This window comes from Mandrillus leucophaeus, unplaced genomic scaffold (genome assembly GCF_000951045.1).
Source record: "Mandrillus leucophaeus isolate KB7577 unplaced genomic scaffold, Mleu.le_1.0 Scaffold70, whole genome shotgun sequence".
Taxonomy (NCBI): Eukaryota; Metazoa; Chordata; class Mammalia; order Primates; family Cercopithecidae; genus Mandrillus; species Mandrillus leucophaeus.
The window spans coordinates 798,668-817,774 of NW_012107586.1; the positions used below are offsets into that span (position 1 = coordinate 798,668).

The following is a 19,107-nucleotide window of genomic DNA, read 5'->3' on the forward strand; positions in this document are numbered from 1 at the left end:
GAATCTCTGGGACTCAGCTAAAGCAGTGTTTGGAGGGAAATTTATAGCACTAAATGTGCCTAGGAGAAAGCAGGAAAGACCTAAAATTGACACCCTAACCTCACAATTAAAAAACTAGAGAAGCAAGAGCAAACAAATTCAAAAGCTAGCAGAAGACAAGAAATAACTAAGATCAGAGCAGAACTGAAGGAGGTAGAGACACGAAAAAACCTTCAAAAAAAAATCAATGAATCCAGGAGCTGGTTTTTTGAAAAGATTAACAAAATAGATAGACCGCTAGCCAGACTAATAAAGAAGAAAAAAGAGAAGAATCAAATAGACACAATAAAAAATAATAAAGCTGAGATCACCACTGATCCCACAAAAATACAAACCACCCATCAGAGAATACTATAAACACCTCTATGCAAATAAACTAGAAAATCTAGAAGAAATGGATAAATTCCAGGACGCACACACCCTCCCAAGACTAAATCAGGAAGAAGTTGAATCCCTGAATAGATCAATAACAAGTTCTGAAATTGAGGCAGTAATTAATAGCCTACCAACAAAAAAAAGCCCAGGACCAGACGGATTCACAGCCAAATTCTACCAGAGGTACAAAGAGGAGCTGGTACCATTCCTTCTGAAACTATTCCAATCAATAGAAAAAGAGGGAATCTTCCCTAACTCATTTTATGAGGCCAGTATCATCCTGATACCAAAACCTGGCAGAGACACAACAAAAAAAGAAAAGTTCAGGCCAATATCCCTGATGAACATCAATGTGAAAATCCTCAATAAAATACTGGCAAACCAAATCCAGCAGCACATCAAAAAGCTTATTCACCACAATCAAGTCAGTTTCATCCCTGGGATGCAAGGCTGATTCAACACATGCAAATCAATAAACGTAATCCATCACATAAACAGAACCAATGACAAAAACCACATGATTATCTCAATAGATGCAGAAAAGGCCTTTGATAACATTTAACATCGTTTCATGCTAAAAACTCTCAATAAACTAGGTATTGATGGAACGTATCTCAAATGCACACGTATGTTTAATGCAGCACTGTTCACAAAAGCAAAGACTTGGAACCAACCGAAATGCCCATCAATGATAGACTGCATAAAGAAAATGTGGCACATATACACCATGGAATACTATGCAGCCATAAAAATGAATGAGTTCATGTCCTTTGCAGGGGCATGGATGAATGATGGTTTCCATCATTCTCAGTTGCCTCTGCTCTCGAGAATGATGGAAATCATCATTCTCAGCAAACTAACACAGGAACAGAAAACCAAACACCACATGTTCTCACTCATAAGTGGGAGCTGAACTATGAGAACACAGGGACACAGGGAGAGGAACATCACAGACCTGGGTCTGTGATTGAGCAATCACAATTGATGGGTGAGTAAACCACCATGGCACGTGTATACCTATGTAACAAACCTGCACGTTCTGCACATGTATACCAGAACTTAAAATATAATTTTTTAAAAAAAGAGGGAGAAGAGGAAGAAGGAGAGGAAGAGGAAGAAGGAGGAGGAGGAGGAGGTGGAGGCGAAGGCGGTGGCTTCTGGAAGACCCATCACACCAGGCCCAAGGATCACACAAAAAAGACACAATGGGCCACTTTAGAAGCTGTGCTTTTCGAGGGGCTTTGTAGTTCATGTTGCCTCTGCTGTCTTTTGAAAAGTAAAGATAAGTGAGCAGAAAGGTGGGAGCTCCTCCAGGGAGAGCTGCCAAATTCAGGCCAAATACCTTTTCCAGCCCCTTGCACATTTGCGTGGGGCCTGGTGAGAGAGACAGAAAGAGAGAAAGGGAGAGAGACACTATACATTATTTCCATATTGCTCTTACTGCTTTGGGCAGAGTCAGGGAAGAAGAGGAAGAAAAGAGAAGAACTGACTGTTTTCACCAGCGAAAACTTTAGCTGGTTAATGTAATACAGGAGTGTAAGAATTTGTTCTTTCCACTAAAGAGAAAACAAGGCCACACATTCCCAATTATACGCTCAGAAAGGGCAGCCAGGGAATGCAGTTCTTGGCAGCAGCAGGCTTTATGACTTGCCTTCAGCATTGCCCATCACAGAGGGGATTTTGCTGGGGACATGGGCAGCCAGAGGTAGTGGGTGCTCAGTCACTAGTGGGATGCTACACAGCAGCCACTGAAGGAGTCCCAGTCCACCCTTCCCTAGGCCTCGAGAGCAGAAGCAACTGCAGGCCCTTCCCCGGCCCTGTGATCCGCATCTCTAACCCCTCCAATGCATCCAAGTCACATCAGAATAAAAGGACTGGGACACATGGCACTTCTAAAAGTTTATCACCTCCTGCTAAAATATGTTTTTTTTGGGGGGGGGTGGAGATAGCAATTAATTACCAAAAATAAAGAAACCTCGATAAGGAAAAGACGAGCTCCACAGCACCTCCACCCGCCCCCCGCTGCCAACATACATACTAAACCCAACTATAAGGTTCCCTACCCTGTTCAATTCCTCTATACAAAGAAGCATGGAGTGTATATTTAGTACAGCTTCCTCCTCAGAGCTAGCTGATGAACACAGAAGTCGGAAAACCTAACTCAAACATGACTTTTGAAAGAAAGGAGAAAAAGACTACGATCCTCTTTGCTGTTTTCCCTTAACTTACAGAGTTCTCTCCTTTTTAATATTCTAGTGTTCTTAAATTAATCACTTTGGATTTAGAGTTATTGCGAGGGTTCAAGCCTTATCACAAGAAGAATCTCGAATATATAGTGGATCCACTGCTGTCTGATCAATATGCACAATTTAAGGATCTTTAAACAAGGGGAAAAAAACTAATTCAGGCTTCACTAATTCAAAATTAGTGATAAGGCAAAGTACCCTTCAAACTTCAGTCTGAAGCAAGTAACTGTGGCTTAGTAAACAACTGGAAAGATTAGAGATGGACGGGGTAAGCCATTTAAGATGGCAAACTATCTTCACACACTTCAACAGCATTGCCTTAATGCCTTGTGCCATTAAGGTAGGAATTAGAAATGAGCCTTATCTCTGTATCAAGCAGGTCAATCAAGACTAGCTATAATTAGCAACCAGTGATAATATATGCTGCTGAAATACCTGCCCTTCATTTCAAACATCTCATCCTTCATTCTTTTTGTTATTTCAAGCTGAACTTCTCAGGAATTACTATTTTTTTGCTATACAGCATCATCTGCACACAGCAAGACTTCAAAAGGTGCTCACCTCTGAGTCTTTGGCCTGCTGATTACGAATGACTATCAAATTGTACAGGGTTCTGTCGTCATCTGCCTCTGTGTGGGACACATCATGGGGCATACTCCATAAATTCTTCTCATCATCCCTCGCCAGAGTTGCTCCAAATGAGGAATACGGATTGCTATCACTGTTGTATAAAAAAAGGAAAGATTGGGGTTTTATAATATATATAATGTTATATATCATATGCATGCAACATACAATATCAACTAAAACTTATACAATGTAATATACAAATATATTGTCAAAAAGGTCTGAATTGTCTTTAATAATTAAGCATAACACAATAGAGCAGTAAAAACAAATCAAAAATACAAATAAATCACTTTAAAAAGAACAGAGAACAGATGTACCTGAGCAGAGGTAATTACTACAGTTAAATATGAAATTCAGCACTGAGTACCCCAGAAGCTAAGACAACAAAGGAAATCCAATTCTTTTTTTTTTTTTTTTTGCTTTGAAACAAAGTCTCACTTTGTCACCCAGGCTGGAGTGCAGTGGCACAACCTCAGCTTACTACAACCTCTACCTCTCAGGTTCAAGTGATTCTCCTGCCTCAGCCTACCGAGTAGCAGGGATTACAGGCGCCTGCCACCACGCCCGGCTAATTCTTGTATTTTTCGTAAAGACAGGGTTTCACCATGTTGCTCAGGCTGGTCTTGAACTCTTGGCCTTAAGTGATCTGTCCATCTCGGCCTCCCAAAGTGCTGTGATTATAGGGGTGAGTCACTGTGCCCAGCCAGGAATAGAATTCTTGTGTGATTAAAAGAAAACGATTAACAGGAAGGAATGAACGTTTGACTGGCTCTGAGTTCAAGGAAGCACAGTAAACTTGGAGTACAATGATATATAATAGCTATAAAATTCCTTACACCAGGAAAAGTAAGTAATAAATACGCATACCCAAAGACTTTCAATAAACAAGACAGAATGTTGAGTGAGAATTTCAGCAGTCCCGTTTTGTACATTTGTTTTATGATTTATGCCTTATAAGGTGGTACCTGGGTGTAGACTTACAGAGATTAGTGACAGAGCATCACATCTGGGGCATGCCTGCACACAGCCCCAGTTAATTCTGTAACCCCCAGTTGAATTCGGGAATTCGGTGGGAAGGACAGGTAGGGTCATACCGAAGCTATTCACTTCATCTAGTAATATGTATAAAGCACTGACTACATGCTAATCACAGGGCTCAATAAAATTGTGAGCAAAACAGACATCATCCCTGCCCTTGGACCTCACTAGTATGGGAAACACATTAATGAATGATCATATGACTATAAAATAAAAATTGTGATAAGTGCCATTAAGGGGGAGCTCAGGAGGCCGTGAGAACATATGCAAGCTGCTAAGAGAAAACCCTCACGAAGGCAGGCGTCAGGTAGGCGTCACGAAGAAGAGGTGCTGGAGCACCTCTTCTTAAAGGTTTTTCCACCTTTAAGTGGAAAAACAGGAACAGAGTTGCAGGCAAAGGAAACAGCAACTTCAAAGGCCTGGGGTGGAAGGAAACACAAAATGTTAAGATGTCAATATGGGATGCTCAGAAGTTGGCACTAAGGAAATCTTGCAACAGGAAGCAAAGTGCTAGTCCCCAAATTGGGGTTCAGCAGCAGGAACCCACCCAGCTAGGGAGGGGCTCCAGCCCTAGAGTGATGATGTACAGGTCAGACTGCCAATCACAGTCTCAAATTTTGAAAGATAGGGCCAGGCGCGGTGGCTCACACCTGTGATCCCAACATTTTGGGAGGCTGAGGCAGGTGGATCACCTGAAGTCAGGAGTTCAAGACCAGCATGGCCAACATGGCAAAACCCCATCTCTACTAAAAATACAAAAATTAGCGAGGTGTGGTGACACATGCCTGTAATCCCAGCTACTTGAGAGGCTGAGGCAGGAGAATCGATTGAACTGGCGAGGCAGAGGTTGCAGTGAGCTGAGATCGCGCCATTGCACTGCAGTCTGGGTGACCAGAGCAAAACTCCAGCTCACAAAAAAAATAAAATAAAATAAAATAAATTGGGACAACAACCAGGGCCCACTTACAAAAACTAGGGCAAAAGGTGGGGACAGAACCTTGGAACCAAGGCTAGCAGGAGGCCAGCTACCTGAATCAGCATGGGGTTTAGAGACTGAATGTTGAACAGTGCTCCTGAAATCCCTGTGGCTGCAGGTCAGAAGTTTAGGGTCTGGGACTGAACAAAGTACCTGGCCCTATGGGGAAAGGTGCAGATGATGGGAAATCAGACACAGCTCAAGCGCACTATGCTCAGAACCACACTGCTTTTACTGATTGATATCATAAAAGCTAGAACACAGGCAGCCCCACAGCCTAACTCTTCCTGAGAATGAGGAACCAGTGAAAGAGGAGGAAAACGATGCCTTTGGGCGCTGCCCATGTGAACTTTAATGAGCATGTTAAATTCATTCATTTCATTCGTTCCATTGTTTGTTTATTCAACAAATGTGGAATAAATGCCTGCTGTATACTGAGTCCTGCGCTGGGTGCCATGGGGACATGAAGATAAATGGGACATTGTCTCTGCCCTTAACATAAGTATAATGCAATGAGATCAGTACATTAAAAAAAAAAAAAAAAAAAAAAAAAAAAAAAAAAAAGCATGCACAGATTGTTGTAGGAACAAACTGGAAGAATTGATAAGTTATGTATGATGAGAAGGAAGTTCAAGAACTAACCAGACCTGAGGACTGAACAGGCTTCCAGCAGGAAGAGAAACAAGGGCAGAGTTATTCCTCGCAGAAAGATCAGCTCAAGTCAAAGCAGTATATAGGGGCTTTGGGAGCCCACAGGATTGGGGAATCGAAGTATTCCTGCATGACTGCAGCATGTGGTGCGTGGAGCAAGGAAAATGGAGGGACATGAAGAAGAAAAGGTAATATGGGGTCAGACTAAAAGTAGTGCTGGCGTCCAAGCTTCATTCTGTGAACTGCAACATTATCAACAGGCTTTTGAGCCATGTCAGGTCTGGATTTTAGAGAAATAACTCTGGGTGAAGGAAGAACAAGAAGATGGCTTAGGAGGGTGTCACAATCAACTGTCACACGGGGGTAGGGGTAATTTTCAAGCCATGCTCTTTGAGGTCCTGGTGTCAGGGGGCCTTGGGACCACAGTGGGGCAGGAGTAGAGAAAGAGATGGGCAGGGCTTCTCTGGCAGAGATAGAAAGAACCCACAAACCAACCACAACCAGAGCAGCTTCTCCATTCAAATAGTCTTTGTTAGAGCTAGAAGGAAGGTTGTTTGAGGCTCAGGAAAAATGGGGTTCTATCGCTAAACAAATACATAATTTTGAACATTCTGAAATTATGATTGAGATAAAAGTAAGTGAGGTTGAGAGTGAGGGAAATAGCAGTGAGAGTGGAAATGAGGACTGATTCCAGCAGCATCTGAGAGGGGTAACAGCAGCCCATTATGGGAGGCACAGAGGTACCAGCAAAGGTGATGCCTTTAACTGCAACGTATGAGGCAGAAGCCAAGGCTGACCTCATGAGTCTGCAGAATGTTCACGGAGATGTCAGGGACCTGGGTTTAGGAGCGAGGACAGGGCAGAGATCTAGATGTGGGAGCAATATACAGCATTTCATGGCATCACAGAAGCAGGTCAGAGAATCAGAAGAATAGTCTTAGGGGATTAGGAGATGGAAAAGAATAGGTGAGTCCAGAAAGCGAGATCAGGCAGGACAAAGAGGAATGCCAAAGAGCAGGTGGACACCACAGAAGTGTCAATAACATGAAGGATGCTGACTCCAATTTCTTTCTGCAGCCGATGACATGCAACCACTGCATAATATATTCAGGGCTTGAGCCAAGGGCTCCTGCATTCCACCCCTCATGTTACACAAGCATGGGTCCCGGTGTCAGGACCCATCCTTTGCAGATAGGGACAAGAATACTGCAGTACTTGACTTCTTCTGGGCCAGGCAGCCAGCTGACAGTCCCCCCAACATGAGTTCCTGGGTGGGGATCCCAGAGAAGCCACTGTCATATAACTCAGCATCCAAATGCCGTGACAGGGATGAACTCACAGTGAAGCAGCTCAGATCATGACTACCTATGTGGATGCTCCCTGTACAAACCAGCAGGTTCCCCTGGGGGCTTGTCTCCAGGACGCACTCTCCTTGAGTCACCCAGACCTGGCACAGAGCTCCCACCAAGAGCGGCAACCATGGCTTCCAACATCACAATAAATGCACTTCTGGGGCAATGAAACCCTGGTACTTTTCCTGACATCGGTCTTCCATCTTCTCCCAGATGTGTTTCATTTCTATGTCTTGTCTCCTCAACAGGTGGGTCAGTTCCTCTAGGGCAGGGGTTGTATCCAGTTTCTCTTCTACATTTCTACATTTCTTTCCCACATCACCTAGCAGGGTCCTAGGACACAGCAGTTGCCTTAAAAGTACTTGTTGAATGCAACAAACTACGCTGTAACCCCGAAATCTGCTGAAGGAAATCCCAGACATAACTCATGGTACCGCCTTTTAAAAATTTCCCTAAAGCAGGAGCTTTAGAAAGGAGCCAGTACGTACCTGAAAAATCAGTAAAAATAACATTAGACCATGAATAATTTAGCCACCTTTTACTTTGCTAAGCCACAATTTCTTGTCCTATTTTAAAATGACGATCTCAGCTGCCTCCCTGGCCAGTTCCCCACCCTCTCACAACCTCTCTCTCTGTCTCTCTGTCCCTCCTCTCTCTAGCTGTCTCTGTCTCTCTTTCCTCTCTCTTGCTCTCTCTCACTCTCGCTTCTTTTCCTCTTTCTCTGTTTCTCCTCTCCTCTCTCTAGCTGTCTCTGCATCTCTGTCTCTCCTCTCTTTCTCTCGCCTATCACATCCATCCACACACATACACGCATGACTTCAGCCAGCATAAAACACTAGCCTCTCATCCTTCATCTACAAGCCCAAGTAAAGCTCTATAGGAAGGTCAACCCCAGCCTGTTTAGAAGTGCCCATGTCTCCAGAAGGTGAGTGCCTCCTGGGATCTCACCATATCTAGCCCTGCCCTAATTAGAAGCAGTGTTCCCCTGACAAGCCTCCAACTCTGCCTCGTCACTGATATTCAGGGGATGATGTAAATCAGGAAAGAGAACCAACCGCTATGCCCCTGGACGGGCAATGCCTCCCAGCAGTGGTAATCTCTGTGAGCTCCTGGGCCCTTCCCAGCAGGATCTGACCTGCTAGTGGCCACAGAGCAGCCTCCTCCACTCTGCCCCGCTCCCTCTCCAGACCCAGACCTGGCTCCTGCTTCGTTCTTATTCAGTAATTGCAAGGTTTCTTTGGGGCATAGGAAAGGTGGGGTGCCACTGTTAAATAAAGAAAGAACTTTTTTCAAAATACTGGTGAAAATGCACAGGGGTTGTGAGCTCGTTCAGCAGCATCAGAAGCATCTGTGAGAGTTGGCCTGGCTCACCGGATCCTGGGTCCCGTTCTCTGGGCCTGCCCCTTTCACTCCTTCACAGCCATCAGGTCAAGGTATCAAGCCACGTTGTTTTAAAACGTTTAATCCTTTGGACAGAGAAACTAGAACAGAGAGAAGCCTACAGCAAATGGCTTAAGGAGAAGCAGCTTTGGAACCTCTATGTATCCCAGACCATGAAGGGCTCTGGGGCCTGTGCCAAGAGAATGTAGTGCAAAGGCCCAGGGGTCTGGGCCTGAAAACCCCTGGGAGGACAGATGAGGGGAAACAGACCAGAAGTCAGAAGCTTCCCTTTCTCTCCCTCCCCCATATCATGAGTTCTAAAAGGCTCTAACGAAAGTGAAAGTGGTTGTTTTCCCCTGGCCACCATCTGCTGATGATAAATATTTTATTAACGTCAGGCGTTTGAGAGGTGGCTCTGAGATTACACACTAAGCTGCTTTTACTCTCAAAAGGTAGGGTGAGAAAAGTCTCAGATTTCACCCTTAATCCCACCCAGGGGCACAAGACCCAGTCAATCCAGAGTCTTTTCTTTCAACATGATCTACAGCTAAACAAGAGGCAAAGGTCTGTAGGTACTAACTTCTGCCTGGGGATACGGCTGCAAAGTGCTAGTCAGCATTGAAGCCATTTACCAAGAGTTCCTCAGGTTTCCTCACTACTAACAAGGGCTGCATGTAAAAGACCTTGGAAGGCTCCACCAAATACAGTGCACACAGGCTGGCTGCCCACACCAGCAGTTCCAGTGACTTTACTGCTCTCCCCACAGGTCATGTGGCAGTGGCCACTAGCTTAAGACTGAAACTCTGAAAACAGCAAGGAAAGAAAATCTCCAGTCAACAGCAATCAATGGTCCACGCCCTTGACACTCACAGATTTTGGTCTGATTTCCTGCTGAGAAGTCGCTGGACTGCTACCTCCCCTGGCTTCAAGACCTTTCCCTTTTTCCCTCTATTGAGACCTCCCTGGGATGGAGAAGGTGAACCAAAGATCTTCTCCCTCTCCACCATCGCCTTCCTTCCCTCCTCGCTCTCCTTCTTTGTCTTTCCTTCGGTCCTTCCTTTCTCCCTCTCCTCTTTTCTTTCTTTCTTTTTTTTCTTTCTTCCCGCCCCCCCTCTCTTCCTCTCCTTTCTTGGTTTCTCTCTGTCCCTCTTCTTCTCTTTCTCCCTCTCTTCTCTCTTTCTCTCCCTCTCCTCCTCTCTCTTTTTCCTTCTCTCTCATTCTCTCTTTCCTTCTCTCTCATTCTCTCTTTCCTTCTCCTTTCTCTCCTTCTATCTCTCCTTCCTTTGTTCTTTCAGATACCAGCTTTCTCTTACCTAGTTGATCCAGTGTTTAAACATGTTTTATCCCCAAGTTTATTTCTTATTTTTTTATTTATTTTTTATTTTTTGAGACAGAGTCTTGCTGTGTTGCCCAAGCTGGGGTGCGGTGGGGCGATTGTTCCATTGGTTCCAGCACTTTCCTCAGCACTTGCCACCTACACTCATGACTTCCTTCAACCCCAGAGATGTGACCTGCCTCAGTGTGAAGGAAGAAAAGCCCTGGGCACCCCTTTCCTGGCATCCCACTCTATGTGCTGCTACCCTTTGGGCTTTCTATTCTCACACTGAGGCAGAGCCCCGTATGATGCTGCTTCACACATCTGTGCCCTGCTCTCGAGGCTTGAAGATGGTCCTTACGGGCACCCTGTGAAGCAAGCACTGTTATGTCATCCAGCTGAGGAAATACGAGGGCTGAGGAAGATAAGACCCAGTCGTTGGTGTCTCCTCTGCTTTCATTCACACCTGGTCACTTCGTCTAGTGCCACGCCTTTAAACATCATCTACATGAGGAAGATTCCTGAATCGGAATCCCCAGCTCAGTACTCTCTCCCAAATTTCAAATTTCCCATCTCCCCTGGGATGTCTCACAGACAACACAAGCTCAGTGTGGTCCAGGCCAAGCACCTGATCTTCCCACTAAACCCATCCACAGGCTCCCCACTCAGATGATGGCAACTCCATCCTTCCCATTGCTCAGGCCAAGACCCTTGACGGCATCCCCCACTCCCTCATCCCCTACATCCTATCCATCAGAAAATCCTATTGGCTCCACAATCAAAAACCATCCACCTCTACCACTACACCCTAAGCCAAGGCCTCTTACGTTTTGCATAAGAATTTCTGCAGTTGTCTTTTTTACTCACCTATTTCTCTTTATTAACAGGATGGCCAAAGGGACCATTTTAATATGTAAATCAGATCATGTCATCCCTCAGCTCAAAACCTGCCAGTGGCTAACCCATTTGGCCTACGGGATAAGCCAAAGTCCTGCAGTGGTCCACAGGCCTGCAGTGATAGTCCCCCCACCCTGTCCTCTTCGGTTCCCTGAACCCATCAGTCACACCCTGACCCCAGGGCCTTGCACTGGCTGATCTCCATCTGCCTAGAATGTTTTTCTCCTGACAGCCACATCCTCACTCCTCCCTCTCCCGCAAGTCTTTGTTTAAACACCACCTCCTCAACAAGGCCTGCCCTGACCAACCTATTTAAAATTGCAACATGCTCCCTCCCTTGCTCTTCTTTTGTTTCCTACAAACTTATTTATCTCCTAGTTTACTTATTACTGTTTATTGTGCCCCCCACCACTACCACCGCCACCACTAGAATAAAAGCCACTAGGACAGGGATCTGCATCCACTTTGCTCAGTGATGTATCTCAAGTGCTTAAAACAGTGCCTGGCAGGAGAATCACTTGAACTCGGGAGGCGGAGGTTGCAGTGAGCTGAGATCGTGCCAATGCACTCCAGCCTAAACAACAGTTAGACTCTGCCTCAAAAAAAAAAAAAAAAAAAAAAAAAAAACCCAGTGCCTGGCACATAGTAAATGCTCAATAAATATTTCCTGACCCAATGCACCCTTGTTTCCCAAGTTCACAGGGCTCTAAACTGTACAGATGAGTATGACTCTGTGTCTTCAGGCTCACAGATGAGCTCCTAACATTTTTTTAGCTGTTTAAATTTATGAAAATTCGCCTTACAGTCTTGTGGAAGGAAGCAGATGATAAGCACATGTTTATGTCCCATGATATTCAGGACTATAAAGAAATACATAGTGAGTAAGGGACACAGTGAAGAGTGGGGCACGGTTTTAAGAGAATGGTCAGCGAAGAATGTTCTGATAAAATGACTTTGAGCAGAGATCTAAATAAAGTGAAGGAGTTATCCACACAGAAAACCAGAGAAAGAGTCTTCAAGGCAGGGCAGGCAGGAAGTGCAAAGGTCCTGAGGCAGGGGTGTGGGTGGTATATTTGAGGAACCAGGGGCAGGCCAGTATGACTGAGGGATGAATAATTAATTTCACCTTATATGCTGACTTTAAACCATACTTCATAGCCCCAAACTGGAAACCACCCAAAAGTCCACCAAGAGTAGAATAGGGGAATAAAATGGAATACACTCTAACACAATAAGAACCACAAACAAGCCTACACACAACACCACGGAGGAATCTCCCAAAACTCTACCAACAAAGTGAGTTCTATGAGAACACACAGTTTGATCCCGTTTATGCAAAGTTTAAAGGCAGGCAATACAAAAGTACATCTCTAAGGTGCACACATAGGTGGGAAAGCTAGAAGTCTAGATATGATCGAGGAGGAGATAAGGGCTGGCAATAGCTATCTCTCGCCATGGGAGGTGGTTACAGGAGTGTTCACTTTCTAGTTATTCTTTTTATTTTATTTTATTTTATTTTTGAGACAGGGTCTACCTCTGTCACCCAGGCTGGAGTGCAGTGGTGCAGTCTTGGCTCACCGCAGCCTCTGCCTGCCAACTTCAAGTGACTCTTCTTTCTCAGCTTCCAGAGTGGCTGGGATTATAAGTGCCGCCACCACACCAAGCTAATTTTTTTTTTGAGTAGACACGGAGTTTCGCCATGTTGGCCAGGCTGGTCTCGAACTCCTGACCTCAAGTGATGCACCTGCCTCGGCCTCTCAAAGTGCTGGGATTACAGGCATGAGCCAACAGCGTCCAGCCTATAGTTATGCTTTATACCGAACATATTTGTGTACGGTTTTTTGTCTGTAATATCACACATTTGAACACATGTTTTTAAAAGATTTTTGTTAAAAAAAAAAAAAAAAAGCTAAGTAAAAGCCGATTCAGGACGGTGTCAAACAGTTCAGGGTTCTTTTGTTGCACACTATGTCACCAAAATTATTTCCTAAAAGGGCACAAAAGAATAGAGTGCATGGTATATAACTGTCACAAAACAAATATTTATTAACAAGACTACAACAACTTTAGTTGCTAAAGGAATAAACTATTTTACCCAGCATTTAAGCAGAGTTTACTTTTTAAACATAGGTGGTGTACTGATAAGATCACTTCAAGATTCTAGAGAATAAAAAGTTCCAGCAAACTCTCACACGATGTGTAGGAGAAAGAAATTTCATCTTCTCGGGAACTTCCAACGGCACTAAGACTGACTAATGCAAGTCACAAAAAAAGAAGAGGGATGCTGTGGCTTTCCGGGGAAGAAAACCTTTAAAAGTCATCCTTGTGAATTTTGGACAGCTGACTTCTTATAAAGAGCTTCCCTCCTACTTGTTGGGGGTAAAGCCCTGTCCCCGGGACCGCATTCACGCCCCTTTGGCCCTCCCCTATCACTCCCCTGTCTTTCAAGCAGGCAAAAGTGCCAGCCTTGCAATGAGAATCTTCCATCTAGGGCACTTTCCTTCAGTACAAACCCTTTGTGCCCCTGCAGGCACTTCCTGTGAATCACTGTCTGGCCCCGGAGCTTTGTAAACTGCAGGTTTCTGCAGGAAGGCACAGATGAGGTGTGCCAATCTTCCCAATCTGCTCAGAGACCTGGCTCTGGAAAACCCAATAGTATGTGGTGGGAAAAAAGTCAGGCCATCTGGGCCCCGGTCTGAGAAATCTCACTGACATAAACATACTCGTCAACACTTTCTAAAAGCCCTTCCAACGGGGAGAAGACGATTTGATCAGCTCCAAGGTCAGGAGAGTCCACACTGTAAAATGAAAAACTCTACAAATGTAAAAGATTATGATACTTCTAGAGTTGGTGGTGATTCCCTTTTACATGTTGTGAGCCCTCCCTTCCCCCACCCTTCTTTCCCACTGGCATCTGGTTTCCCTAGCCTCAATGCAGGAAAAGGCCCAGTGTTTCTGGACCCCAGGCTATAACAATTCAGGGAAAGATTCAAACTCCAAACACAATTTCTAACACACACCACGTAAGCAGCTAGTTCCATACCTCTCGGCGCGAAGGGCTCTGCTCTTTCTATGGCATTGAAATCTACTAGCATATGAATCCCAGTTCAACCACGTGTGCCTCTAAGCAAGTTACTGAAGTTCTCTGTGCCTCAGTTTCCTCAGTGGCCAAGTGGGGATGGCGGACATAATTACAGCCAATCCTCATTATTTGCAGATTCTGTATTTGCAAATTCGCCCACTCGTCAAAATTTACCTGTAACCCCAAAATCAATACTAGTGATGTTTTCAAGGCCATTCGTGAACGTGCCTAGAGTGGCACAAAATTTAGAGTTGCCTGAGATGCACAACCCAGCTGAGGTCAAAAGGCAACACTCAGGCTTCTTGGTTCAGCTATCAGATTGGAAACAAGTGTCCTTTTTGTGATCACTTAGCAACATTTTATTTATTTATATATTTTGAGATGGAGTCTCGCTCTGTCACCCAGGCTGGAGTGCAGTGTCTCAATCTCAGCTCACTGCAACCTCCGCCTCCAGGTTCGAGTGATTCTCCCGCCTCAGCCTTCAGAGCAGCTGGGATTACAGGCACGTGCCACCACGCCCAGGTAATTTTTGTATTTTTAGTAGAGACGGGGTTTTACCATGTTGGCCAGGCTGGTCTCATACTGCTGACCTCAAGTGATCCACCTGTCTTGGTCTCCCAAAGTGCTGGGATTACAGGTGTGAGCCACCGCACCCGACCCCCACTTAGCGGCTTTTTTTTTTTTTTTTTTTTGCATTTTTGTACTTTTAGCTGGCAATTTCACTGTTTAGAATATCTCCCAAAATGTAGTGCTGAAGTGCTAGCATACATGTTGGATAAGCTTCACTCCAACGTGAGATATAGGGTGTTGGCCAAGAGTTCAATATTGATAGATCAACAATATATATTAAATAAGGTGTCTTTAGGCAGAAACCCATAAAACAACGTTATGTATTGATTGGTTGACAGGGATCTAATCCTGCCATCGGCTCACAGGAACCTAACCCTGTATTTCCCCTAGGAACAATGGTTCGGTATTCACTAATTGAGTGTTTAAGTGACTTTACAGAATCTAACTACCACAGACAACAAGAAACAGCTGTGCCTCATAGGGCTATGGTGGGGATCTTATTAGCAGATATAGAAGAAATGGTTTAGTTTGAGTCACATTGCTTGGGGCAGAGACTGAGTTGAGGAGGAAAGTGTCTCTGACAGGGAAGTTCATCTTCCCTGCCCTCATGCTCCTGATCCTGCACAGATTGGGCTTAGTGCTTGTGACAGACTAGGCACTGTTGTAAATGCTTTCTATCTGTGGGTCATTCGGGAAAATTCAGTTTGTTTTGAATTTGGCCCACACCTGAAGGCCCTGATCAATTCCTTTTTAGAATGATCCTTTGTGTGGGCACAAAATAGTCATCTAGAGCAAACTGAGATTTTATTTTACTTTTCCCTCACAGGAATTCAGGCACTGTAGAAAAACAAAACAGTGACATCTGTTCTCCATTCATTGCCTGCAGAGGGCATCAAGTTTGTTATCATGAATGGAAGCTGCAGGTGGGCATCGAGATGAACAAGGAGCAAAATAGATTTGGAAGCTATTATATGGTCCTCTTGGGTGGCTTAAGAGAGCCGCGCATAAAAACATAGCTATCATTGTTCATTCTTTCCATTTATTCTTTTGCTTTTGAAAAATCAGACAGATGTAATGATGTTTATCAGTTATTAACAGCTAATAGAAGTTAGAGAGTAACAATTGCACTTCCCTGAAAAAGTTCAAAGTAACCCTTGTGAAAGATCCCTCGGTGCATGACGTTTACACTACAGCCAGCTCTTTTGTGTCCTGACTCAGCATCTCCCAGGCCTCTGATGTCTGTATTAGTTCGTACATGGCAGTAGGCTCCATGGTGCCAGAGGACCTGAGCATCTCTCTCCTTAAAGGTGACTGCAGCTGTGCCACCAGGAACACAAACATGCTCAGAAGAATCACATGTTCAAGCCATTCTCCTGCCTCAGCCTCCCAAGTAGCTGGCATTACAGGTGCCCGTCACCACGTCTGGCTAATTTTTTTTTTAGTTTTTAATAGAGATGGGGTTCACCATGTTGGCCAGCCTGGTCTCAAACTCCTGACCTCAGGTGATCTGCCTGCCTCGGCCTCCCAAAGTGCTGGGATTACAGGTATGACCCACCGCACCTGGCCTCAGGTAGATTTTTCTACGGCAAGAGCATGCTCTTATCACTGACGGAAGAAAGTCATGCTACAAAAGTGAAATAATAACCAATGCTTTGGGCTCACACATCTTTCCAAAAGCATTCTGTAATGGGTTGAATAGTTTCCCCCCAAAAGATGTGTCCAAGTCCTAATCACCAGTAGCTATAATTATGACCTTATTTGAAAACAAGGGCTTTGCAGATGTAATTAAGTCAAGGATCTTGAGACGAAATCATCCTAGGTTTTAGGGCAGACTCTAAATCCAATCACCGGTGTCCTCATAAGAAAAAAGAGAGGGAGATTTTAGACACAGAGGAGAGACACATCAAAGATGAAGGGAGGCAAACAATGAGGCTGTGTGGCCACAAGCCAAGGGACACTGGGAGCCACCAGAAGCTGGAATCAGTGAAAAATGATTCTCCCCTAGACCCTTTGGAAGGACTGTGGCCCTGCTGAAACCTTGATTTCAGACTTATGGCTTCTAGAACTGTGAAAGAATAGATTTATCTTGTTTTAAAAGCCACCAAGTTTATGGGAAGTGGTGGTGGCAACCCCAGAAAACTGGTGATTACATACTCCAAGTATTTCTTTTAATTAATAACATGAAATTTTGAACCAAAAGCCACTCACTATTTTACAGACAAATGATCAATGATCTAGCCACACCAAAACAATCTATTTGCATCATTATCCTCTCCTCAATGCATACCGGTTTATTGTTGTTGTTGTTGTTGTTGTGTGATCACTATTTACCCTGTTTTAGAAATGTGGTCAGTGTAGGGGAGAGTGGCATACAGAACCTCAAACCTTATATGGACGGTTGATATTGTGACTCTTAGATGACTCAGTCCTAAAATTGGGGAAAACGTGAGAAAACAGTGAGTAGATGATTCAAATATTTGGGACTGAAGCCTGGGTTGGGATCAAGGCTGTGTTAGAATCAGGCCATGTGTCCTTTCTCCAGGCCCAGACTTGTTCTTCCTTCCACAAAAATTGCTTCCATAAAAATTGCTCCTTCCATAAAAATTGCTCACTCAAAATTATTCACTGCTGAGACAGCTCTGGACAGAAGAGTTAGACAAAAGTTCAGGATTCACATTTCCTGGGTCTTCAGCCTCCTTCCCGGCACTACAGCCAGCCTCACTGCTCTGTATTCCACGTTGGGTCAAACAGAACGTCAGCTCACACAAGTCCATGGGCAGAGGACAATCAAGCCTGGAACAGCCCTTCAAGATCATGATTAAAGTCTCATCTCCTTATTCTACAAAAGAAGAAACTAAGGTTCAAGGAAGTTAGGAGACTTCCCCAGGATCTCACAGCTGGTTAATAGCTGGGATGAGGACTCTGGTCCCCTAACTCCCACTAGGCTTGGTTCACAGAGCCAGTATGCATCATGTTTAAGAAAACTAAACACAGATTCAGTGGAAAGGTCACCACTGCAGGTGAGAGCAGGATGTGGCTATGGAGAAATATGTGCGTCACTCAACTCTATTTAACGTTTTCTTTCTTAAGGTGAGTGCTAGGGTAGCTAGCTGTGGGTATTAGCTTTATTATTCTTCACAATATTTTACTTTAAATACCATTTAAAATTTTTACACATAGAAAGCAATTAATAAACGAACATTCATTGTAATTATTACTAATCAAAAAGTATGGGCCTGATGCGGTGGCTCACGCCTGTAATCCCAGCATTTTGGGAGGCCGAGGTGGGAGGATCACGAGGTCAGGAGTTCGAGACCAGCCTGGCCAACATGGTGAAACCCCGTGTCTACTACAAATACAAAAAATAGCTGGGCATGGTGGGGTGCACCTGTAATCCTAGCTACTCAGGAGGCTGAGGCAGGAGAATTACTTGAATCCAGGAGGCAGAGGTTGCAATGAGCTGAGATCATGCTATTGCACTCCAGCCTGGGCAACATAGTAAAACTCCGTCTCGAGAGAGAAAAAAAAAGGATTTATTCAGTTCTTATTCCATGTAGACCACTGTGCTGGGCACCACAGAGGATACTAAGGTAAGATTCAGCCTCTCCAATTTCACTGGAACTATACCACCCACCTTATAACGTAATACTAGGCAAAATGCAGTAAGTGACCTGAGGGGTAAAAAGAAAGAAACGAGATACCATAACTTCTTGGGGAGAATTTCTAAGACTTCATCAAAAAGGTGGCAACTGAAAAGGTAGTCTTTAAAATCTGAGCAGAGTTTTAAAAAGTAAAGAAAACAAAAAGGTGTCTCTGCTAACAATTTTGGCATTGGCAATGGCACCAGGAAGAAAACCTGCATGATGAGGTTGATCAGGTTTACAGACAAAAAGACTAGAGAAAGCAAAATCAGAGAAGCCAGGGCAGCAGAAAATGTAAAAGAAAGGATGAATAGTCTGCACAGAGGTATTCCACGTACACTGAGAAAAGAACATCCAATTTCTTTCTCTTTGAAGAGAGCACTTTTCATGTAATTATACCAGAGGCAGAAACCAGATTTCAGTGCCTGGCAAACAGTAGAAGCCCAATAACTACTCACTTAATAAATGGATGCTACCCAAATGGATGCAATCCTTCAGTCCCATCTTGAGCATCAGCATTTAGAGCTGTGCTTCTCAAAGGGTGTTCCTAGACCACCTTCAGCAAAACTACCTGGTATATTTACCGAAATGCAGAATTCCAGGCTCCATCCCAGACCCAGTGAGTCACAATCTTTAGGGATGGGTCCCAAAAGCTTCATTTTAAACAAATTTACCAGGTGATTCTAAATGGGGGGAAAATACAAAGGTGAAGAAGCAGGTGGGGGTACAGTTTACTATTCTTTAAAGACGTTTGTGCATTATACAGTGAACAGCAGAGAACAGGAGTTGAAGGGCAGGACTACAGCAGGACAAATTTTTGGTTGAGTGAAGCCTCAGCAGATTTCTAGAGAAAGGGGAAGGAAGGAAGGAAGGAAGGAAGGAAGGAAGGAAGGAAGGAAGGAAGGAAGGAAGGAA

The 19,107-nt window shown here is 44.3% G+C and overlaps 1 protein-coding gene across 1 annotated transcript in view; it reads right to left on the bottom strand.

The window, feature by feature from the left end:
* Window positions 1-19,107, bottom strand: part of MREG (melanoregulin) — an 80,938-nt gene that overhangs the window by 49,032 nt on the left and 12,799 nt on the right. The window contains exon 2 of the mRNA XM_011964561.1: window positions 3,222-3,381. Coding sequence (XP_011819951.1) covers window positions 3,222-3,381 — 160 coding nt within the window. The remainder of the gene's footprint in view (window positions 1-3,221; window positions 3,382-19,107) is intronic.